The 26,457-nt window shown below is 35.2% G+C and overlaps 1 protein-coding gene across 1 annotated transcript in view; it reads right to left on the reverse strand.

Moving 5' to 3' along the window:
• Nucleotides 1–26,457, reverse strand: part of Camta (Calmodulin-binding transcription activator) — a 705,348-nt gene that overhangs the window by 318,206 nt on the left and 360,685 nt on the right. Inside the window, exons 14-15 of the mRNA XM_068226037.1 lie at nucleotides 24,746–24,972; nucleotides 1,880–2,052 (exon numbers count right to left, since the gene is read on the reverse strand). Coding sequence (XP_068082138.1) covers nucleotides 1,880–2,052; nucleotides 24,746–24,972 — 400 coding nt within the window. The remainder of the gene's footprint in view (nucleotides 1–1,879; nucleotides 2,053–24,745; nucleotides 24,973–26,457) is intronic.

Here is a 26,457-nt window from a genome sequence, read left to right on the forward strand (position 1 = left end):
ATATATATAAGAAAACATAAAGGTCCAATAATACTGCCTTGAGGAATTCCTCTCTTAATTTTTACAGGGACAGATAAAGCTTCACCTACTCTAATTCTCTGAGTTCTATTTTCTAGAAACAGAGCCACCCATTCAGTCACTCTTTTTTTATAGTCCAATTGCACTCATTTTTGCCAGTAGTCTCCCATGATGTACCCTATCAAATGCCTTAGATAAGTCAATTGCAATACAGTCCAATTGACCTCTTGAATCCGGGATATCTGCTATATGTTGCTGGAATCCTACAAGTTGGGCTTCAGTGGAATAACCTTTCCTAAACCCAAACTGCCTTCATCACCCTTTCCTTTATATACAGGGGCTACTATAGCAACTCTCCATTCATTTGGCAAAGTTCCTTCATGCACGTCAGTATAGGTACTAGATATATTTTGTACAAGCTGATCTTGGAAACTAACGGAAATGTTTCATCCCAAAGTATTTGACGTACAGCGTGATAGAATTTGGAAGCTTTCTGTATTCTGTTACTAATCCCGTGATGTATGGTATTGTCTGATGACAGAACACTACCTAAATACTGGAAGTTGTCTTCAATATCCATCTCCTCATCTCCAATTCTTAGATGAACAGTTGGAGAGTTTCTACTCATTACCAAGCCAACTGTCTTTGTTTTGCTGATTTTGAAACCAAAGGTTGTAAAAGCTTCATGCCAGAGATCTAGTCAAGTTTGTACTTCTGCTTCTGTCTCACCCCATACCATTACATCATGAGCAAAAATCAGGGCATTAGTTGTTGGATCCTTTCTCTTAACTGCTTTTAAAACTTCATCCATTATGATTATGAAGAGAAGTGGTGAAAGACTACTTCCTTGCTGGACTCCACTCTTCGTTTCAAACCAACCTGACCTTCCATCCTGGACCTGGACACAACACTTGGTTTCATCATATAATCGTTGTACTCGTGCTATGATGTCATCGGGCACTTTCTTATATCTCAAACATTCCCATATATGCCTGCATGGTACATGGTCATATGCTTTCTCGATGTCCAGAAAAACAGTTATAAGTGTTTTACCTTTCTCCCAATACTTCTCATAGAGCATTCTGGTGGCACAAATGAGGTCTATAGTTGATCTATGAGGTCTAAATCCATGTTGTTCCTCCTCAAGTATAGGTTCAACATATTTTCTAATCCTGCTCTCAAGGATGGATTTGTAGATTTTGAGGCCATGTCACAGCAGAGTTATACCTCTGTAGTTGGTACATTTCTTTCTATCACCTTTTTTCAACAATGGGATGATGACTCCTTGCTTCCAGTCATTGGGTATTACATTCTCTTTCCAGATTCTATTTAGTACCCTGTACATCCACTGTTGTCCTACCTCTCGTAGTGCTTTGATCATCTCAACACTTAGTTCATCTGATCCAGTTGATGTGTTGTTTTTCAGCTTAGATATTGCTGTCTCTACTTCCAACCATGTCAGATTAGTGGTATTTGTGCTGCCAAAATCATAAGGTTCGTCGTCTAATGGGGTGACATTTTCATAACAGTTCAGCAAAGTTTCAAAGTGCCTTTGGAACTCCTGTAATATTTTGGTCTTATCCCTAGTCACCTCACCTTTCACAACTCAGTAATTCAAGTGGAATTGCTATCCCAATAATAGTGCTTCTGTTAGCTTGTGAATGGCACATTGGAACTGCTTGTTGCTCCAGCATTGTAAGTGCATGTGCCACAAATGTATGAATGGGAGCTTCGCTAGATATTTGTGTTGCATGAAAATGCAAGAAATGTTGAAATGTGCAACAATTGGTTTTACTCAACATGACAATTTTATCCCATTTTACGGTAAATAATGGACATTTGTGTTCAAAAATCTATTTACCTTGTATAACCCAACGAAGCTGCAAGGTGAAGTAAAGTCATGCCATGGTAACTGGCAGACAGTGATGAGCTGATATCCTCTGTTGATCTCCAAGCCCGGGTAGTCATCTCTTGACAATATGATACAAGTCGGTCTTCAAAGTTTATCATATTTAACAGTGAGCTGCCTTCCACCTGTAACGATAATGGCTTGTCAACCTTAAACTTAACTTCAGACCAGAATTTACTATTCTAAACCAAGACATATTAATATAATTATTCTTGAACAGTTAAAAAGAAGTCAGGACAAATAATGTTTCAGTCAGAAAATTTATAAATTTATCTGGAGAGTTGTATTGTAAGGTAATATATCTGAATCTGCATTCAGAGTAAGTAGTTTCCATTTAATTTACATGACTTTATGGTCCAACAGCACAATCACGATCTTATCTAATGTTGTTGCTTGAGTCATCAGTCCACAGGCTGGTTTGATGCAGCTTTCCATACCACCCTATCCTGTGCTACGTAACTACTACATCCTACATCTGCACTAATCTGCTTGTCATATTCATATCTTGATGTACCCCTAGCATTCTTACCGTCTACACTTCCCTCAAAACCCAACTGAACAAGTCCTGGGTGTTTTAAGATATGTCCTCTTCTTCTCTTCAAATTTAGCGAACTTACATTTTACAAAAAAATTAGCTTATTAACCACCTAATCAATACAGTTTGCTCTCTAACAGTACTAGTTTCGACCATATATAGTGGTCAACCTTGGCCATTAATCACAAAATTAGAATTAGAACATAGTGACGTCATAAACGAAATGGGGGGGGGGGTAAATACTGTGATATTTTCTTGTAAAGCATATTTTACTATGATCCATAATGGGACTACTAATTGACAATGGCTTATTTATTTATTTATTTATTTATTTATTTATTTATTTATTTATTTATTTATTTATTTATTTATTTATTTATTTATTTATTTATTTATTTATTTATTTATTTATTTATTTATTTATTTATTTATTTATTTATTTATTTATTTATTTATTTATTTATTTATTTATTTATTTATTTATTTATTTATTTATTTATTTATTTATTTATTTATTTATTTATTTATTTATTTATTTATTTATTTATTTATTTATTTATTTATTTATTTATTTATTTATTTATTTATTTATTTATTTATTTATTTATTTATTTATTTATTTATTTATTTATTTATTTATTTATTTATTTATTTATTTATTTATTTATTTATTTATTTATTTATTTATTTATTTATTTATTTATTTATTTATTTATTTATTTATTTATTTATTTATTTATTTATTTATTTATTTATTTATTTATTTATTTATTTATTTATTTATTTATTTATTTATTTATTTATTTATTTATTTATTTATTTATTTATTTATTTATTTATTTATTTATTTATTTTGTAAAGGGCACCTGAGCCATGGCTCATATAGGTGCAATACATATCTGATAAACATATAGCAGAATTAGAAGATAACACAGAATCTTAAACGTTTCACATGAGAATAAACAGAAAGTAAGTTAAACTCATTACAGAGGTAAGATACATTTAACGTATAGGCCTACATATTACATACTCAAGATATCTCAGATGTTCATAGCATCTTATGTAAATATTTTACAAGTTTCTGCTTAAATACAGTAAATGAAGCAGCCTGTCGAATATATTCAGGAAGTGAGTTACAGACTTGTGCTGAGTAGTATCATACAGATTTGCTGCCATATTTAGTTGAGTTAATTAATTCAATGTGAATTTTATTGATTGATACCTCTTGTATTGTATGAATGTATGTCAGAATTTGTCACACATAAAGTATTGGAGTGAGTCAGATTATTTATCAATTTATAGACCATCACAGCTGAATCTTTCTGACGTAAAGCCTCAAGTGGAAGAATATTACAATGTTTGTATACATAAGCTGTTGGTGTCAATGTAGGTAGCTAAAACAGTATTTTTAATGCTCTCTTGTGTAGGATTTCAACAGTCTGAATAGCTCTTTACTGCAACATGCCCGGTATATGACTTTGAATAACAGCATGATAAATATTTTTTTAGTAGAGTGTTAGTAAGTTTGTATTTAAGTCTGTTAAGAACGCCAATTGCTGGTGTAATTTTATTACAAATCACCTGATCCTGATCACTCCAAGAGAGGAATTCATCAAGAATTAATCCTAGGAACTTTGTCGCCCTAGCTCTAGGTATTTTGCAGTTATAAATTTTGAGTGTAATATCCAGAGAAAGCCTGCATGCTGGTTTATGAAAGATGATATAATTTGTTTTAGTCAGATTAATAGTTAGACGATTTACAAGAAGCAAATTCTGAAGTAATATCGGACTGCATCGTGATTTCAAGGTTATCCGGAGAAGTGTCTGTGTAAAACACGTTAGTGTCATCAGCAAATAGAGACAATCATCTGTACAATTTTAGTGATCCTATATCATTCATAAATATGAGGATAAGAATTGGACCTAGTACTGAACCTTGAGGTACACCAATATTTATAGGCAATGGGATACTGTTCACATTATTACAGGACACAAATTGTTCTCTGTCTGTTTAATGCTGTTCCTCTAACTCCAGCAGCTTCCAACTTCCTGATTAAAACATCATGATCCACTGTGTCGAAAAGCTTTCTTCAAGTCAATGAATAATCCCGCAGCTATATTTCCTGACTCTAAATTTTCCTGAAGTTTAATTAGTATATCTTCTATTGCATTGTAAGTACTAGAATTTGGTAAAAATCCATGCTGATATCCGTAAAAATAATTATTTTTCAGTAAAATGTTCAGCAATCTCTCTTTAACTATGTATTCTAAAATTTTAGATAAGATAGGTAATATAGAAATTGGACGATAGATATTTACATCAAATTTATCTAAACCTTTGAATACTGGTACAATTTTTGCGACCTTCAACATTTTGGGGACAGTAGCCTCATTAAACGATGTATTTATAAGTTGTGTAATACAGGGGCTAGGTACGGAGCCAATTTCTTTATACGGTTGTTACTTCCACCATAACAGTCACAGCTACTGGTATTTTTCAGTTTTCTGATTGTATTTAATACGTCATTATTATTGGTAGGGTGTAAAAATAGGGAACTACATGGACCTGTACCTAAATTGGGAGTGGTTTTACTTGGAATATTAGCAGCTAGGTTTTGACCAATATTAGTAAAATATTCATTAAATGTTGTTGATATCTCTAGTGGATTTGTGATAACCGTATCCTGTACTCTCAAGTGTATTTCTTTACTTTTTTTTTTTCATCTTTTGTTCAACACAAGTGCAGTTTTGAAGTCATTTTAAACATCGTTAAGCTTGTGACCTACTAGTTTTTATTCAAATCCACTTGACTATTTATCAAATGTCCAATGTGTAGACTTTTAATGTGTACACTAGTGTATTTTGTGCGTTTGTATTTGTAGCCTTAACTCAGGAGGTTTACCCCCTCCCCCCCATCCTTCGTTTATGATGTCACTATCTCCTAAATCTAATTTTATGATTAATAGCTGAGGATGACCGCTATGTACGGTCAAAACTAGTACTGTTTTAGAGTAAACTGTATTAATTACGTGGATAATAAACTGAAGTTCTTGTAAAAAGTAAGTCATATCCATCCAAAACCATGAACTTTATTGCATATACGTACATTTAGCGAAATCAATCTCCTCTCACCAATTCGACTCGGTATTTCTTCATTTGTGATTCGATCTATTCATCTCACCTTCAGCATTCTTCTGTAACACCACATTTCAAAAGCTCCTATTCTCTTTCTTTCTGAGCTAGTTATTGTTCATGTTTCCCTTCCAAACAATACCACGCTCCACACAAAGTCTTCAAAAACACCTTTCTAATTCCTATATCTATGTTCAAAGTTAGCAATTATCTTTTCTTAAGAAAGGCCTTTCTTGCTTGTGCTAGTCTGCATTTTATGTCCTTCTTACTTCTGCCATTGTTAGTTATTTTACTACAAAAGTAACAATATTCACCTACTTCCTTTAAGACTTCATTTCATAATCTAACATTTTGCATCACCTGATTTTGTTTGACTGCATTCCATTACTTTTGTTTTGGACTTATTTATTTTCATTTTGTACTCCTTCCCCAAAACTCTGTCCATAATATTCAGCATTTTATCCAGATCTTCAGAAGTCTCAGATAAACTAACAATATCATCAGCAAATCTCAGGGTTTGGATTTCCTCTCTTTGGATTGTGAATCCCTTTCCAAATTCCTCTTTGATTTCCTTTACCGCCTGTTCTATATAAACACTGAATCAAACTACTCTAAAAGACAAAATCAGTAATGAATTACATACAAGGGTAGTATATAAACTTCAGTGGAATGGGCACCATTCAATGGTATGAGCACATCATGGGAATGAAGAGCAGGAGACCTGCCAGAAAATACTTTGACCTTACTGTCCAAGGAAAAAGACCAAGGGAAAGGCCAGGGAAACACTGGACAGAGACAGTGAAATCATATGTGGAGGAGAGAAGTCTTAGATGGAAAAATGTCTTGGAACAGAATATGCATTTAGACGGGGTGAGATGACAAGCACTTGTACATCATCTCAGGAGACTGGAGTTGTTGATGATGATCTTACTTGAACAGACTGACAGAAAAATCAATCAATCAATCAATCAATCAATCAATCAATCAATCAATCAATCAATCAATCAATCAATCAATCAATCAATCAATCAATCAATCAATCAATCAATCAATCAATCAATCAATCAATCAATCAATCAATCAATCAATCAATCAATCAATCAATCAATCAATCAATCAATCAATCAATCAATCAATCAATCAATCAATCAATCAATCAATCAATCAATCAATCAATCAATCAATCAATCAATCAATCAATCAATCAATCAATCAATCAATCAATCAATCAATCAATCAATCAATCAATCAATCAATCAATCAATCAATCAATCAATCAATCAATCAATCAATCAATCAATCAATCAATCAATCAATCAATCAATCAATCAATCAATCAATCAATCAATCAATCAATCAATCAATCAATCAATCAATCAATCAATCAATCAATCAATCAATCAATCAATCAATCAATCAATCAATCAATCAATCAATCAATCAATCAATCAATCAATCAATCAATCAATCAATCAATCAATCAATCAATCAATCAATCAATCAATCAATCAATCAATCAATCAATCAATCAATCAATCAATCAATACTGATCTGCATTTAGGGCAGTCGTCCAGGTGGCAGATTTTCTATCTGTTGTTTTCCTAGCTTGTTCTTAAATGATTGCAAAGAAATTGGAAATTTATTGAACATCTCCCTTGGTAAGTTATTCCAATCCCTAACTCCCCTTCCTATAAATGAATATTTGCCCCAATTTGTCCTCTTCAATTCCAACTTTATCTTCATATTGTGATCTTTCCTACTTTTAAAGACACCATCCAAACTTGTTCATCTACTGATGTCCTCCAACGCCATCTCTCCACTGACAGCTCGGAACATACCACTCAGTCGAGCAGCTCGTCTCCTTTCTCCCAAGTCTTCCAAGCCCAAACTTTGCAACAATTTTGTAATGCTACTCTTTTGTTGGAAATCACCCAGAACAAATCGAGCTGCATTTCTTTGGATTTTTTCCAGTTCCTGAATCAAGTAATCGTGGTAAGGGTCCCATACACTGGAACCATACTCTAGTTGGGGTCTCACCAGAGACAAATAAGCTCTCTCCTTTACATCCTTACTACAACCCCTAAATACTCTCATAACCATGTGCAGAGATCTGTACCCTTTATTTACAATCATATTTATGTGATTACCCCAATGAAGATCTTTCCTTATATTAATACCTAGGTATTTACAATGATCCCCAAAGGGAACTTTCACCCCATCAACGCAGTAATTAAAACTGAGAGGACTTTTCCTATTTGTGAAACTCACAGCTTGACATTTATCCCCGTTTATCATCATACCATTGCCTACCGTCCATCTCACAACATTATCGAGGTCATTTTGCAGTTGCTCACAATCTTGTAACTTATTTATTACTCTGTACAGAATAACATCATCTGCAAAAAGCTTTATCTCTGATTCCACTTCTTTACACATATCATTGATATATATAAAAAAACATAAAGGCCCAATAATGTCTCCTATGCTATGCAAGATTCTTCATGGGATCTTTCACCAACTTAAAAACCACTTTATTAAGGAAACTTTCCAACCTTGAGCATCTTAATGTTAAATCATAAAGTGAATGACTCTTATCAGAAAAGTTTCCTGTTATGAAAATTTTACTGACACAATCCTCTAGCAAAAGATGTTAGGGAAAAAAGTCTTGGAAGAATTGCAGAACTCTACAATAATTATCAGATGATACCTGCTACATGGTCTTTTTATAATGAAATTTGTGTTCTTGATTCTGTTGTAACTGCATTCAACCTGATTCCAGTTAACTGCTAGGTCAGAAGCATACACACAGGAAGAACTGTCTCACACTTAGCAAGCAAGCAAGCAAGCAAGCAAGCAAGCGTGTGTGTGTTTTTTGTTTTACCTGGCAAGATTAAGGCCTTCAGGCCTTCTCTTCCATCTAACCAGGCACTGATATAAGCCTATAATTGTGTATTACTTTGTATTACATTACAATGATTAAATTAATACAAATAATATTTTTAATTGATTTTTTACAACTTGCTTTACGTCGCACCAACACTGATAGGTCGTACGGCGACGATGGGATAGGAAAGGGATAGGAGTGGGAAGGAAGCAACTGTAACCTTAATTGAGGTACAGCCTAATTTGTATGGTATATGTACCACAGCTGTATTAAGAAACCTGCATATGGAATTTTTTTTTTGCTGAATTTTTCAAGTAGCAGGAATTTTTAGGTCCAAAATTTTAGAACGTAAAAATTACACAAAATTTTAGTACAATATATCTCCTTATATAAATTATGTACAAAAAAATCAATATGTAGTGTTTCTAAAAGAAGTATTATATACCTAATTAAGAATTTACATTAACATGTTAATTGAATTTCATGAAAAAAATAGAATTAATTATTTCATAAGAAAAATTTATTTTGAAAAAACTATTAATTGTATATGAAAGAAATGTTTGTGATAACTCTACTTTTATGTAGGTGACATTTGCACAAAGTTTCGTGAAAATCCATGCATTAGGTAAAAATATATTTTCATCTCCGTAGTGTCGCCTTAACCCTCTGTTAATTTCAGGATGGAGGTTCCACTCACTGCAGGAAAGTACTATGAATGAATTATTGTAAACGGCAGTTCTATGGGTAGGTAAAACAAGGACGGAATTATTAGTAGATCTAGTGTTACGACTGTGACATGGTGAGAGGTATTTGAAATATGAAGTAAGGTAAAATGCCTGTTAAGAATGAAAGATTTCATGCAATGGATTTCTAGTCGGGGCCAATGTAGGTGGTTGTATGAAGGCGTTACACGATCACAGTGCTGTAGGTTATGCATGCATTAAACATATGCATTTATACAACATTGCAATCTGATCAATAACTTGGGCTCAGTGTCCCTATACATTGAATCATAATAGTTGAACTGAGGGGAAACTAGATTTTCTACCAGCTTTTTCAAACGTTTTTCAGGAAATAAGTAGTTATACTCGTGCAGCCTGTGCAAAATTAACAAATTTGACCATGTTTTGGTCGTATATTGGTCCATATTGACTGAGATCATCAAATAAACACTATGAGTTATTAATGGGTCCTCCCTGTCAGTATTTATTGTTTTTACGTAAATATAGTTAAACTACATTATTCATTAATTACACATGTTTACAGAAATTTGTACCATTCTCTTCATCAGCGATACTTCAAGAACATGCAAGACATCCTTACTTTATAATATCCAAGTTGATAATTACAATTATATAAAACATATATTGTTACAAATCTAAACACTTAGCATTAAAGTACGTGCTTCTTAATGATGATTTTTTCAGGATATAATTCCTTAAATGATGCTGCATCCATTCTTGAATTTAATGTTTAAAAAAAGCATACTTAAATGTTTACATAATGTAGCAGCAATATTGCATGTGCTACGAGGAGAATGTTTTCTGGGTGACTTTTGTAATATGCACTGTCCATGACATGTTATCGTCGAATGTAACGCTTAGTACTTTTAATGATGACATGAATGGTAGGTTAGTATTACATTAAAGATGAAATCCTGGGTCGAATGGTCTTTGTAACTTTGGATATCCAAGGATGGTGGTTTGCGTCTTTGCTGGGTATAATATAATACCACAACTCTCAAAGATGAGGAAGAAAATGATGTTGGATCCTGATTGGTTTTACTATGAATGAAAATATTTTATCTGGAGATGTGTGGAGGTAAATTTGTACATCATCATAAATGTGGTATCTGAAGTGCGCTAGGTTCTGGAAGACAGCATTAACGAAAACAGAAAAAAGAAGGGGGTCCTAACACCGAACCTTGGAGAACACCACACTGCATGGACTGCCAAGTTAATTTGTTTATCCTATCTGAAACACACTGCCAATAGCCATACAGGTAGGAATGCAACCAAAGGAGAGTACAGTCTGAGAAGTGGAGGGAATACAATTTAGATAACAAAATGTCAATATCAACAGAGTCAAAAGCTTTGTTCAAATCTAGAAGTATTAAAACTGTCACTTCCTTATTGTCCATTGCTTCTCAAATATCTTATGTGATGTTCAACAGTGCCGCAGTACAGTCTAGTACTGTGTGCTTGATAAAAACCAGATTTTAGTGGGTCAAGTAAGTTGTAAGTCATCATGCAGTCTGTTATTTGTCTTTAAACAATGAACTATAACACTTCAGATAAAGCAGAAAGTAAGCAAATGGCTCAGAAGTCGGATGGTTTGAAAGGGGAAGCTACTTTTCTTAGAAGATGTATAATGCCCTCTTTCCATGTTTCTGGAAATGTGCTATCTACAAGGGAAGAGTTATATATATTACTTAGTTCAGGTAATGTCATGTCCAGAATAATTTTTATCATTTCTATTCCTATAGTGCCATTTCATTTCACAACTGATTTTATCCGATTTATAGCAAATCTTACTTGCGAGTGCTCTGCTGATTGGAAGAAGTAATTTTCCCTGTCAGTTCACGTCTTTACATAATTCCAATCTAGAACTTCCTATGCAAGTGCTACATTTAATATGCAGCTTGATGCAAAATAATCGTTCAGTTTTTCCAAGAATATATTTATGTCGTCGTCTCGTTCTTTGGTAATGCCAAAGCTCTTTATCGATTTCCACAACACAGGTGTTGGAACACTTCGTTGAATTAAACTGCGAGTTTGTCACAGTTTAGCATTTCTAATCTCTTGGGTCTAGCATTTCTCAGTCTCTTATAGTTAAATAGATTGTCAGGAGTGCAATTTTTTCTATGAGCAGCGTTGAGTTCAGCCATTAGTGCTGTAATCTCATCTGAGAGCCAGGGAGCTAGCTTCTGCGATACTCAAGCCTTCTTTTTAGGGGGCATGTCTGTCATACAGCTCAGTCATATGTTGATTGGAAAGAGTCACTTCATCATTTATGTTTTTAAGCTTAAATATGTCCTACCATAGGACTGCAACTGCATCTTGTTAAAGCTTATTCTTATCAGATCCTTGTAGATCTTGATATGAAATTATTTTTGGTTTAAACTTGGGACTCTTAATAGAATAGACCATAAATATAGCACCATAACGCGATATACCTAAGACATTAATTTGACCGTGGTGAAGAACTAATTCAGACTGATTAGTGGCAAAGAGGTCGATTAAGATGTGTGACGTGTAGCACTGAGAGGAAGAAAAGATAAAGTGGAAGCTTTAAAAGAGGTTAAAAGTTGGGTTATCTGAGGAGAGTTATGTTCAAGGAGGTTTATGTTCAAGTCACCCATTATAATTATGTTTGAATTATCTGAGACTAAATCTTGTATCTGAGACTCTATGTCACATAATATATCCAAATATATTAATGGAGCATGTGTCAAAGTTAGACACAACAGTAAACTGTTCTGGTCACTTATAAATAACAGAAGAGACAACAAATGAATACCAGAAGTAATAAACTGGGATCATTCTGTAGCCAGTGCAGCAGATAGACCTGAATTGTTCAATAAATATTTTACTCTAACCTTATTAAACCTGTTCAGTATGACGATTTTCCTAAAATCAAACCTGTTACTTCCCACAGCCTCAATAATATTTCTACCACTGAATCTGAAGTGTACTCGCTACTTTCGTCTCTGTCAGAAAAAATTTAACAAACTGGTCCTGATGGTCTCAGTCCTATCTTACTTAGGAATACAACAGTAGCTCTTTCATACCCTATTAGTGTGATATCCAATCGTTAGTTCTCAATTGGCTACTTTCCGAGCTCCTGGAAACTTGCACATATCACACCAGTTCTTGAGGGTGGAAAGAGGTCAGATATTGCAAATTATCACCCAGTTCCCTACATATCCCTCCAGCAGCATGGTTTCCTTCCTGGGAGCTCCTGCCTAACTAACTTGGCTATCCTCCTCCATCATGCCATGTCTATCCCCCATACTTCACAAATATCACCTGTTGAACCAACCAGTTTCAATTGTTGATAATTGGAAAGACTTGGGAGTGCATTTTGACAGTAAATTACTGTTTGTCTCACAAAGAATCAGGATCACCTCACGTGCTATGTCACCCCTTGGTCAACTCTACAGGTTTTCTGACATCACAGATGTAAATGCCCGCAGAGCATTCTACATTTCCTATGCGCCTCTCCAGCCTGGTCCATTTCTTCTTCTTCTTCTTAAAATATTAGCCACTTTGACCGTATATTAGCTACTTTGACCGTATCCAATATTTCTTCTGTGCAATCATCAGTGCCAAGGTCCCTGTCTGTCGCAGCTTGAGTGCTAACCAAGTGTTTGTGAAAATAACTCTCAAAACTCTTTCTGCTCAGAGGAAAGTAGCTGACCTAAGGCTACTATACAAGTCAGGTAATTGTTTATTTAGGTCACCAGAATTACTTTTGTATTCCACATCCACGTCCCATCCCGCAGTTCCAGAATGAAGACCCTCTTCCATATTCCTTACTCCCAGCTTTCTCTTACCTGAAGGTCCTTCTTTTTTAATTATTATTATTGTGCTTTTACGGCCACATTGGACCACTGTAGTCAATTTCTGTCTGGTCTTCTATGATGTTTTATGTTTTTATCTTTTCTGATCTTCCAGTATTTCTTCATTCAATCTGATCTTCATTGTCGTTCTTCTTCTGAAAATACCCTTTTAGTTGTTTCTCTTTTATCACATTTTGGTAGGAATCTAACTTTACAATTCTTCAATTTATTTACTTTGTTTGATTTATTATTTAAATCCTCCAGTGTTATGTCCAATTCTTTCATGTCTTCTTTTATTTCTTTCATCCAGACAGGTTGTTGCTTTTGTTTCAAAAGCTTTTCCAAAATTCTGCGTATTTACCTGTCTTGAGGTGTTCTCAACAGATGACCAAAGAATATTCTCTTCTGTCTCATGAAATCCGTTATAGTTTCTATTTCCTGATATACTGCTGAATTTGGATTGATGCCCCATTCTCCTTCTTTTTGGTACTTTGTATTAATGCATGTTCTTACTATTCTTCTTTCTATTTTAAAAATTTTGTATATGTTATTCTTTTGGTTTAGTTTAAATAATGTTTCACTTCCATAAGTTATTTCAGGTTGGACTTCAGTCTTATAACGTTTCAATTTTGTATTTATTGACAAACATTTCTTGTTGTATGTATTTTTGGTTACTTTTTGGGCTCTGGATAATTTATTCATTCTCTCTGTCCAAGAAATTTTTTCATTTAAATTGTATGTTATAGTTTCTCCAAGGTATTTAAACTGTTTTACAATTTCTATTTCTTTGCCACATATCAGAACACTGCTTATTAAAAGGGGATCTACTGCCATTATGTTAGTTTTTTCAAATGAAATTGTTAATCCTATTTTTATAGCAATAGTTTGGGGACTTGTGATTTGATTCCAAGCTTCATTAATGTTATTAGCTAGTATTGCCAGATCATCTGCAAATCCTAAGCAATTTAGGTTAATTTCATCTTTAGTGTATCCAATTTTTATATTTTTGTTATTGTCTTTATACCATTCTCTCATCGAGTATTCCAGAGTACAATTAAACAAAAGTGGTGATAGTACATCATCTTGTCTTAGTCCTGTTCTGATCGTGAATGCTTCGGATAATTCTCCTCTAAACTTTACCTTTGATTTAGTGTTAGTTAACGTTAAGCTTATAATTTTAACTAATTTAGGATGTAATCCAAAATTTCATAATATTTTTAATACTGAAGGTCGGTGAATGCAATCATAAGCTTTCCAGAAGTCTATGAAAGTGATAATCATTTGTTTCTGTCCTCTTTTGTAGACGTCCATTAATAATTTTAGTGTTATGATTTGATCTGGACAACTACGCCATGGTCGAAATCCTCCCTGGTACTCCCCTAATTCTTTTTCCAGTTGATATTTGCACCGATTGTAAATTATTCTCAAGAATATTTTATAAGTACAATCCAGGAGTGATATTCCTCTATAGTTATCAGGATTTGTTCTATCTCTTTTTATGTGTAAAGGGTGGATTACTGCAGTTGTCTAATGGTCCGGTAATATTTCATCATTCCAAATTTTAATCAAGCATTGGTGAAGTGATTCTCTAATTGATTCCACTGCATTTTTCCATAACTCAGCAAATGTTTGGTCTTCACCACAAACTTTATAATTTTTCAGTTCTTTAATGACTTGATTGGTGCTTAGTAAGAAGCTAGGATTCGTCTGAACATAGTTTTAACATTATTGTAGTGTAGTATAGTAACTTATTAGAAATTAGAGTGCCTATTCTATAATTTTGAGCAGTTTTGCGAATTTCGAACTTTAATGGTAATTTTGTTTTCTGTTTTTGCTTGGAAATAACCTGTTGTAATTAGAATACGTCTGAACATAGTTTAAAATTATTGTAGTGTATTGTAGTATCTGTACTTAGTCTGAACGTAGTTTAAATTTATTGTAGTGTATTATAGCATCTTATTAGAAAGTAGTGTGTTTATTCTATTACTGTGAAATATTTGTATAGTATAGTACCGTTTCTGTGGTATCTGTAGTAACTCTCTTACTAAAATTCTGTTGTTGTAATTAGGGTAGACTTAACTGCAGTTAAGAATTGTGTAATTCGTGTGTATTATTCTCTGTTTACAGTAATTAATGGCAATTTTCATCGTGTTAGCGTGTTGTAGGAATAAAAATAGTACAATAAGTAGTATTGTAGTGTAGCAGTAGCCTATATTAAGTAACTTACTGTCGTGTGTTCTTTGCAATCTAACCTAGACAATATTTCTTTCCTTTCATTTTTATTTTGCACAGAATAAGTTATCTTATTTTTCCTTTTCTTTTCATTATTTAGTAAAAAATGGCTAAGCAATGCAAGTGTAGGAACTGTGGGTGTGGTCAGGCATTAAGGAGTATGAGGGAGGAGTTGGAGAGCTTGAGGGAGATAATTAGGATTCTCTCAGAGGACAGGAAGGAAAGTAGGTCTCCAAACAATGTACAGGATACAGGAGGTGTAATAGAGGGATTGGAAGGAAATGGGGGAATAGTGGAAGACAGGTGGTCTAATGTTTTAAGGGGAAGGAGATTGCAGGCTAAGGGCTCCATTCAGGATCAAAATTCAGGACAGGTGTCGGTGAGAAATCGGTACAAGTCACTGCAGGTAGAACAACCGAGGGAATATGAGGAACAGGGAACTGTTGCCGAGAAGTTTGGAAGTAGGAGAAAGGGAAGAGGTAGGAAAGGGAAATGTGGAGTAGTGGATAGGAAAAGACAGGTGGAACAGGGTCATGGGTTGGAGAAAAGGGAGGAGGAAGTAGCTTCTGCAGCTGTCAGGAAAGATAGGACTGACCAGGAGGGGAGGGGATCAAATGAGGTGGGTAGGGTTGAGGCTCTGGTCATGGGGGATTTATCGTTAGACATGTCGGGAAAGTGTGTGGAGGAAAGGGTACCAGGGTAGAATGTTATTCAGGAATTAGGTTAAGGCAGATGTTGAGGAAAGTAGAAGAGAAGGAGGAGGGAAAGGAGAAGGTGGTAGTGTTTCACGTTGGTACTAACAACGTAGGACAAGCAAGTATAAGTACCAACATAGTTGGGGATGTGTGGGATCTGATAAATGCAGCACGGATGAAGTTTAAGAAAGCGGAGATTGTTATTAGTGGAATACTGTGTAGGAGGGATACTGACTGGAAGGTGATTGGAGATTTAAATGAGACTATGGAGTGGGTATGTGAGAAACTGGGAGTGAAATTTCTAGATCCTAATGGATGGGTAGGAGATAGGGATCTGCGCTCAGATGGCCTTCACTTGAATGCTGTGGTACATATAAGTTAGAAAATTTGTTTGGAAGGGTTATAGGGATGTACATTCAGGGAAACAGGGTGCACTAGGGAGCGGTGTTAAGGGAACAGGGAACTGAAAATCAAGTAGGGATGACATAAAACTGTTAGTGCTCAACTGTAGAAGTATTGTAAAGAAAGGAATAGAATTAAGTAATTTAATAGATATATACTTACCAGATATTGTAATAGGAGTTGAATCATGGCTGAGAAATGATATCAATGGATGCAGAAATTTTCTCACGGAACTGGAGAGTGAATCGTAGAGATAGGAGTGGTAGGAGGGGGAGTATTCATTCTCGTGAAAGAAGAATTTGTAAGCTACGAAAAAGTTAATGATGACAAGCACGAAATTCTATGGGTAAGGCTCATTTCTAAAGATAATAGACAACTTGATGTCTTTGGAGTGTACATACCAGGAAAGGGTAGCGCAGATGCTGATTCAGAATTATTTGATAAGATAATCAGCTATGTGAGAAACGATAAGGAAAGGAACGTAATCGTAGCGGGTGATCTCAATTTACCAAATGTCAACTGGGAAGGTAATGCGAACGACAAGAAGCATGACCAACAAATGGCAAATAATTTAATATGGGAAGGGCACCTGATTCAGAAAGTGATGGAACCAACTAGAGGGAAGAATATTCTGGATGTGGTGCTGGTAAAACCAGATGAGCTCTATAGAGAAACCGAAGTAATAGATGGTATTAGTAACCATGAAGCTGTTTTTGTGGCAATTAAAAATAAATGTGAAATAAAGGAAGGTCTTAAAAGTAGGACTGTTAGGCAGTACCATATGGCTGCTAAAACAGGCATGAGGGAGTTTTTAATAAGTAACTATGATCGGTGGAAAACTGTAAATAAAAATGTAAACAGACTCTGGGATGGGTTTAAAGCAATTGTTGAGGAATGTGAAAATACGTTTGTACTCTTAAAGGTGGTAAGGAATGGTAAAGATCCACTATATTATAACAGCGAAGTAAGGAGACTAAGAAGGAGGTGCAGGTTGGAAAGAATAGAGTTAGAAATGACTGTGGAAATAAGGAGAAATTGAAGGAACTTACTAGGAAATTGAATCTAGCAAAGAAGTCAGCTAAGGATAACATGATGCCAAGCATAATTGGTGGCCACACTAATTTTAGTGAAAAATGGAAGAGTATGTATAGGTACTTTAAGGCAGAAACAGGTTCCAAGGAGGACACTCCAGGAATAATTAATGAACAAGGGGAGTGTGTATGCGAGGTTCTTCAAAAGGCAGAAGTATTCAGTCAGCAGTATGTAAAGATTGTTGGTTACAAGGATAATGTCCAGATAGAGGAGGTGACTATTACTAAACAAGTATTAAAATTTACTGATGACAGCAATGACATTTACAGTAAGATACAAAAGTTGAAAACTAGAAAAGCAGCCGGAACTGATAAGGTTTCACGGGATATACTAAAGACAATGGGTTGGGATATAGTACCATATCTGAAGTACTTGTTTGATTATTGTTTGCATGAAGGAACTTTGCCAAATGAATGGAGAGTTGCTATAGTAGTCCCTGTATATAAAGGAAAGGGTGATAGACATAAAGCTGAAAATTACAGGCCAGTAAGTTTGACATGCATTGTATGTAAGCTTTGGGAAAGCATTCTTTCTGATTATATTAGACATGTCTGCAAAATTAATAATTGGTTTGATAGAAGGCAGTTTAGGTTTAGGAAAAGTTATTCCACTGAAGCCCAATTTGTAGGATTCCAGCAAGATATAGCAGATATCCTGGATTCAGGAGGTCAATTGGACTGTATTGCAATTGACTTATCTAAGGCATTTGATAGGGTAGATTATGGAAGACTATTGGCAAAAATGAGTGCAATTGGACTAGAAAAAAAAGTGACTGAATGGGTGGCTCAGTTTCTAGAAAATAGAACTCAGAGAATTAGAGTAGGTGAAGTTTTATCTGTCCCTGTAAAAATTAAGGAATTCCTCAAGGCAGTATTATTGGACCTTTATGTTTTCTTATATATATCAATGATATGTGTAAAGAAGTGGAATCAGAGATAAAGCTTTTCGCAGATGATGTTATTCTGTACAGAGTAATACATAAGTTACAAGATTGTGAGCAACTCCAAAATGACCTCGATAATGTTGTGAGATGGACAGTAGGCAATGGTATGATGATAAACGGGGATAAAAGTCAGGTTGTGAGTTTCACAAATAGGAAAATTCCTCTCACTTTTAATTACTGTGTTGATGGGGTGAAAGTTCCCTTTGGGGATCATTGTAAATATCTAGGTATTAATATAAGGAAAGATCTTCATTGGGGTAATCACATAAATATGATTGTAAATAAAGGGTACAGATCTCTGCACATTGTTATGAGAGTATTTAGGGGTTGTAGTAAGGATGTAAAGAGAGAGCTTATTTGTCTCTGGTGAGACCCCAACTAGAGTATGGTTCCAGTGTATGGGACCCTCACCAGGATTACTTGATTCAGGAATTGGAAAAAATCCAAAGAAAAGCAGCTCGATTTGTTCTGGGCGATTTCCGACAAATGAGTAGCGTTACAAAAATGTTGCAAAGTTTGGGCCAGGAAGACTTGGGAGAAAGGAGACGAGCTGCTCGACTAAGTGGTATGTTATAATACCAATATAATACCAATATAATAAGTTTGGATGGTGTCTTTAAAAGTAGGAAAGATTACATTATGAAGATAAAGTTGGAATTCAAGAGGACAAATTGGGGCAAATATTCGTTTATAGGAAGGGGAGTTAGGGATTGGAATAACTTACCAAGGGAGATGTTCAATAAATTTCCAATTTCTTTGCAATCATTTAAGAAAAGGTTAGGAAAACAACAGATAGGGAATCTGCCACCTGGGCGACTGCCCTAAAAGCGGATCAGTAGTGATTGAAAAAACATTTTTTTTTTAACTTCATCAAAGATGGGTGGATCGATTTTTTCTGGTGGAGTTTTAATGGGCATGTCTGTGTTTATATCAAGTAGTTCTTTTGGTTCTTCACAATTCAATGATTTATTGATTGTGTCTGCTAGAATTTGTGCATTATCTTTATTATTATGTGCCATCTCTCTGTTCTTATCTTTCAGCATAAGTGTTGGCGGTCCTTCTATATACATATTCCATCAATGTTTAAAACTATATCTATCTACAAGAACCTGGATACCTTCCTTTCATATCCTTTCTACTGTCATGATGTTTCTAACATCATTTAATTTTCCTTCTTGTTCTTTCCTGTCTCTTCTCGTATATTTAAGTGTATTTTCCTTTGTTTATATTGTTGTTTACATAAATGTGTAAAATGTAAGACTGTAAAGTTTATATTGTGTTTTCTTTTGTATTTTGTAAATATTTTTATATTTCATTTTAGAATAATAAGTATTGTACATGTTTCGGATCTTGTAATTCGGTGTTATGCTGTTACTGAGATTGACTGACTGACTGACTGACTGACTCAGTGACTGACTGACTGACCTACCTGCATTCGGTGGCTTAGACACTAAACTGAGAAGACATCTTACTTCACTCATGGTTATTAAAGAACAAGAACTCTGGTTTCTGCTGGTGCAGACCTGGAGTCCTACAGGTTATTTTAGGGTATAGACTGGTCATAACATATGCAGTGGTGCCCTGGAGGGCTTATCTAATCTGTCAGATCTAAACAATGTATAACCAGTCAGCTACAGTCTTTCAATTGCGTGGTGTGGTTTTAACCAAGATTCGGAAACTAGTATTGTGTGGAAACTAGAAGGCATAGGTAAGGTTTTAATTTCAGCCATTTGTGCCTCCACGAGGAGGCTTTGAGCGTTCGTGTGGCAAATCGTTAAAGCATTACTGTGCTGTGGGAAGAAAGCTCAAATGACAATTGGTGTGGGTTGCCTGCACAGCTGGTTCCAGGTCATTGTGGGAGGGTACAGTGAGTGAAAGGTTTTGAGGAATGTTGTGAAGGAAGAAGGGGGACTGTTCATCTGTCTCAAGTGCTGGGAACATGGAAAGAATCTTGTGATTACATTTTTGGACAATGAAATGATGTATTAGTGGAATGTATTTGATGGAGCCACCTGTTCCTCACCACACAAAAGTCTTCTATCTCTGGTCATCCAGTATAAATTTCATATGCAGTTGACAGCTTTCAATTGTGATTCAGTGGTAAAAGTTAATGTCCAACAGTCTGAGCCACAAAAAACCACCTTCACTATAGTCTGATGGACGTACCTAATTTACCTACTTGAAACTTGTGAAACCATCACAGGAAATTAGATCATATTACAGACCATTACCATCCGCAAAGCACCATTCAATAAACCTTTGTGCATTCTGACAATAGGACCCCTTCAGATAGGTGTAGGCTGTGATATTCAATTAACATATTATGTGGTGTTCATATCTGGCTTGTAATGTGCACATTCTGACGTTGTGGACAGTTCCATGGTTATTTTATGCACTAGACAATGATGTGTTTTAGTGAAATTCAGGCAGCTTCTATTTACTCATTTAAATTTCACCACTGGTACCCTAGGATAATAATAATAATAATAATAATAATAATAATAATAATAATAATAATAATAATAATAATAATAATAATAATAATAATAATAATAATAATTTCTTTTATATGCTGGTAAGTCTACAGATGTGGATCTGTGATAATTAAGCACCTTCATTTATTACTCAGACTAAGACAGGATCAAACCTACCAACTTGAGCCCTAAAAGCCAGCCAGCTATCCACCATCTGAGCCATTCAGCCAGGCCTCTGATTTTATTGAAAACTGTAACTGTTTCGATTAATATATCTGAAGAGTGTGCAACATTCTCCAGTATTATCCTAGCCTGATTTCAAAGAGACAACATCAAATTTTACTCACGTAAAAGGTAGACTAAAATTTTTACGGAAGTCTCTGTTGCTTGGTGGTACAGTATATCATATATATATTTTTACAAGTTTTGCTTTACGCTGCCCCAACACAGATAGGTCTCATGGTGACAATGGGATAGGAGTGGGAAAGAATTGACCATGGCCTTAACTAAGGTACAGCCCCAAGCACTTGCCTGGTGTGAAAATGGACAACCACAGAAAACCACCTTCAGGGCTGCTGACAGCGAGGTTCAAGCCCATAGATGTTTTTAAAGGAGCGGAGATACCAGAATACTTTATATTCAATATTTTATAAGGCAAATAAAGTTTTTTTAATAGTAAATGAGGTTCACAGTTCTATGTATATTAATTACTAAGACTGGGATAATTATGTGCTTAAATATTTTCTTAAGTTAAATAAATATGTTGTATTTATTTAGATATTTTTGTTGTTTTTATAATTAAATACATATTTTTGTCATATTTATTCATAAGTACATATTCCTATATTTAGTGTTTAGTTCTACTTCTTAGATGTCTCTTGTCGAAATTTCGATCCTCTGAACTCTAGCAATTGGCTATTCTGTTTTGTCGGAGGACCCTTACCTCTGTATTCTATTTCATTATGGGAATTTCCCAGTCATTAAGAACAGCAATGTGCTGGAGCCATCAGCCTATGCCCCTCTACTAGTCTGCACCTTAACAGGAAATTTTACCTGAAATTACAGTGGTCTGCCAAACTTGTAAGACATAGAATGACAGTGTGGAGTTCTCGTTTCAGTGAATAACATGCATCCCAAAAGTGTGAAGAGTAGAACCATTTTGTGCAGAAGTTTGGAAGCGTTTTTAAAACTGATGGAACTGTATTATTTTGCTACATTTATGAGAAACCCATAGTTGCAGACATGTGTTTGCAGGTTGTGCAACATACTGGGACAGCAAGAAAGTGAAACATGCATCATTAAATAACCTGACGTAAAATTTGCTTTCTGAAATGCAGATGTGAGACCTGGTCCAGCAAACTGCCAGTTCTCAAAATATATTTGTCAAGCATTTCTTGCAGCTGATCTACCATTTAACAAACTGCAGCATCCAGTAAAACACTAGAAAAGTACATCAAACTTCCTCTCCCTGATGAGTTAACACTGCATATGTACTATTTACCAAAACTTTACTATGACTGTGAGACAAAGCACAGAATTCCTGATGAAATTGGGAAATGCAGTATGAATTACAATGGACAAGATGACTGATTTTACTGGCCATTATATAGCCAAGATCATAGTCGATGCCTTAAAATGTAATCCATCACCATTTTTACTGATCGCGGTCCCTCTTGAGAAAACATAACAGTTATTACATTGGCTAAAGCTTTTAATGATGCTGTGATGCCTGGTGGCATCTGATGTGATAAAGTGCATCTATTAATTAACATTACATGGTTAAATCATGCCAAGAGTTGAAAGTTCTGTATAGCAAGATGAATCATTTTAACTTGTTTAGTGCATGGTATGGACCGTGTTGCTGAAACAGTAAGGAGTATTTTTCCAAATGTGAACAAAGTAATAGCATTGAAGAAAGTGTTCATTAAAGCACCCAACCAAGTGAGTTTATTTAAACAGTGTGCCACTGATTTGTCACTTTTAAAAAAACACCACTATTTGTTCAGGATGTTGACCTATAGAGATCTTTTACTTCTACTTGCACCTTGTGTGTAACTGGAATGGAGGAAGTGTAGTGTGTTGAATGTGAGGAAAGGAACGTTAAGGACGGCACAAACACCCAGTCCTCAGGCCAGGGATATTAATCATTTACAATTAAAAACCTCTGACCCAGCCGGGAATCGAACCCGGGGCTGCCGGATGAGAGGCGGGTGCATTTCCCCCTACACCGCGGGGGGTGGACTGATTTGCCACTACCTCTGAAACAAGACCAAATAGTTGGTCTTGTCTGAAACCTGTGTGCACCAGGTGAGATACTCGGCTGGGTTATTATGCAGACAATTTTGAGCATATAAAATCAGTCCTCGAAAAAAAAAAAAATGATACTGTGTGCATTAGTGAGTCTTTAGAAGCCATGTGTGCAATGGGAGTCCAAGGAGACTTGTTATACATTAAATCTAACTTTTCTTTCATAAGTTCCACTATCGTGAAACTTTCAAAGAAAGACATACTAATTTCGTCAGCTCTGCAGGATATTCCTTAAGTCTGCAAGAATCTTGAGAATTCTCCCGGGGAACCTCAGAAACACGTTTTGGTGAAATTATGGAACACCTTATCAAAGAATCTGGTGTACAATAAACTTTCACAAATAAGTAGTGTCCTTAGTGACAACAGAGATCTGCAGCCCAATGAAGAAGTTTTTTTTTTTTCTGTCAGATATTTTATGTTTTAAATAAGTACCTATAACTTCATCTAATGTGCAGAGGAGCTTCTTGAAATACAAAATTGTTTAGCTGAAAATAGGCATAGGTTTCTTTTTGAAAACTTGAAAATGCTGTTTGTTGTGGATTGTAATGCTTAAGCATAGAAAGAAGTTTCAACTGGTGTGTATTCTCTTCTTTTGCATTAGGAATGACATAGAGAGTGTGATTATTTTTACATTAAGCATGGCTTAATTTGTGAAATCAAAGCAGTTTATTCTTTCTGTGTGTATGTGTATGTGTGTTTTAGACACATGCAAAATGCTCCAGTATAAGCAGTTTCATGTATAGTACCGAGTGGCATAAGTATAGTGTTTTTCTTTTGAATTATTTTTTTCTAGATACTGTCAATCAGCTAGTAGAATTACTGAAACATTTTTTATGTATATGTTATCACTTGGAAACTATGAAAACTTGTGTGCTTTAGGGTATATTGGGCGTATTTGGGCGTATTTGTTCTACGTGTCCTGCACGTGAAAATACTCTTGTAGTATTTTTCTGTATAAATTAAAATTGCTGATGAAAACCAAATAGTAAGTTTTAGAGCATCTGAGGGCAATTCATGGATAAAGGTTTTGCCATGTTTGACTGTCTAACTGTGCATGTTTGTAAAGGCATGTTTGGGGTGCAAAATTTAATTCATTTTTTATGCCAATCGAACATATGTATTCTAGAAGCAGTATAAGATGAAACAATCAGTGCCATGAAAGGTTCTGAAGTGCCTTTTTCTTCCACTCTTTAGAATAAAATTGGAAAACAGCACATACTGTATATACTTTCATTACGTGCATCCGCAGTAAGTATTTCAGGATTTGGAAACTGCAGAAAGCACTGGCCTGATTAGCAGTAAGTACATCTGATGGAATATTTATACTGTGGACTGGTTTAATCCTGTAGCTGGATGTTTCAACTATATTTCCGAGAAACTGGAGGGCATAATTATAGTACAAATTTAAGAACATACTTTGGATAATTATTTTCCACCTTTTAAGCATGTAAATACATATTTATGAAAAGTATAGCACATAATTATCTGAATCCTATTAATTACTGAAAAGAAACACATCTTCCAATCAGTTCTTATAGTGAGCAAATATACAGACCCATACCAGGTCAGATCCACTAGGTTCTTGCTTGATCTGCAAACGGTCATCCATGGCCTCCAAACGCTGAAGTAAAGTAAATTTAAGGAGATTGTCACTGCTCTTTTCAAGCCGAGGTTCACATGCTGGCACGCGATCTTCTCGTGGAGGCTTCTTATATTCAAATATTACCGAGTTTGAGATTACGAAGCCTTCACATGCCACCTGTAAGGTGGCTAGACCCACTTCATGAGCTGCAATACACAAGAACAAGTAGATATTGCAAAAGCTGTCTGCTACAGAAAGTATTCTTGTTCATTAGTGCATAAAATAATTTAATCTCCATGGAAAAAACAATGTTAGAGATAATTCTACATTATAAATTTCTACCAGGTATTAAGGATAATCATTTCTTCATTTACAGGCCAATTAAATATTAATGTAGTACATCCAATATTTACTTGGGCATTTTAAAATGAGCCCTATATATTTAAAATGATAAAGGTGTGACAAAACTCTCATATGTTCATGTTTACTAGGACATGTGCAACTACAGGGATGAAAAAAAAGGTTTGAGTGGTTCAGTTCTGGGTCAAGGTGACATTATGCAGCTATCCTGAGCAAGGTTTCTCCTTGAAGTTTACTACACACATTTGAGGAAAACATTGAAATAATATCTATTTTTAAGTCTTGGGGCATCTATGTCCAAATAATCATAAAAATTCACACCTCTATAAAAACACAACATTCACAGATGTATATGCTGCTCAAAAAAGATATATTGACACTATGTTACATGTTTATCAATAATATGCACACATATTGAAATGAAAACAGATATACAATGAGAACAAACCTTCTTCTTTGCAACAATTAAGAATTGAATTGAAAAGCTTCCATTGGACACTCAATATGAGGGTAATCCCAAAAGTATGGTCTGTTGGTCACAATATTGTGAAGAGTGTTTCCCACGCTTGCATATAAACATGTGCATGCCACGCTGAAACACTCAGTCTTGGCTTGGCAGCCGTTGAGAATGGAGCTCCCATTGGTTGTTACTGCCAAGTGCGAAGTGCACGAAGTTATTCAGTTTTTGAACGCAAAATGTACTGAGCCGATTGAAATCCATAACTAATTGACGGAAGTGTATGGTGAATCATGCATGGATGTCAAGAATGTATGTAAGTGGTGTAGAGAGTCTGCAGCCAGTCGGACTGAAATTCATGACAAACAAAGGAGCGGGAGACCATCAATTTTCATCGAGAGTTGTGAAGGTTGAGCATATCATGCGTGAAGATTGGCGGATCACCCTAGATGATCTCTGCACTTTAGTTCCTGAGGTTTCCTGAAGCACTGCTCACAGAATATTAACGGAAAAGTTGAAATACCAGAAGGTGTGCGCAAGATGGGTGCCAAGCATGCTGACTGAAGACCACATGCGGCAACAAGTTGATTCTTCCCACACATTTTTTCAACACTTTGCAGCCAAACAGGAGAACTTTGTGGACTCAATTGTCATGGGTGACAAAACCTGGGTGTTCCACTTTACACCTGAGACCAAGCAACAATCACGCCAGTGACAGCATCCCTCCTCGCCAAAGCCGTGGAAATTCAAGCAAACTCAGTCTGCCGGTAAAGTCATGACAACTGTGTTTTGGGATCAAAAAGGGGTATTGTTGGTTGATTTTGTGCCCGCTGGGACCACAATTAAAGCTGACAGGTACTGTGAGACCCTGAAA

This window comes from Anabrus simplex, chromosome 2 (genome assembly GCF_040414725.1).
Source record: "Anabrus simplex isolate iqAnaSimp1 chromosome 2, ASM4041472v1, whole genome shotgun sequence".
Lineage (NCBI taxonomy): Eukaryota > Metazoa > Arthropoda > Insecta > Orthoptera > Tettigoniidae > Anabrus > Anabrus simplex.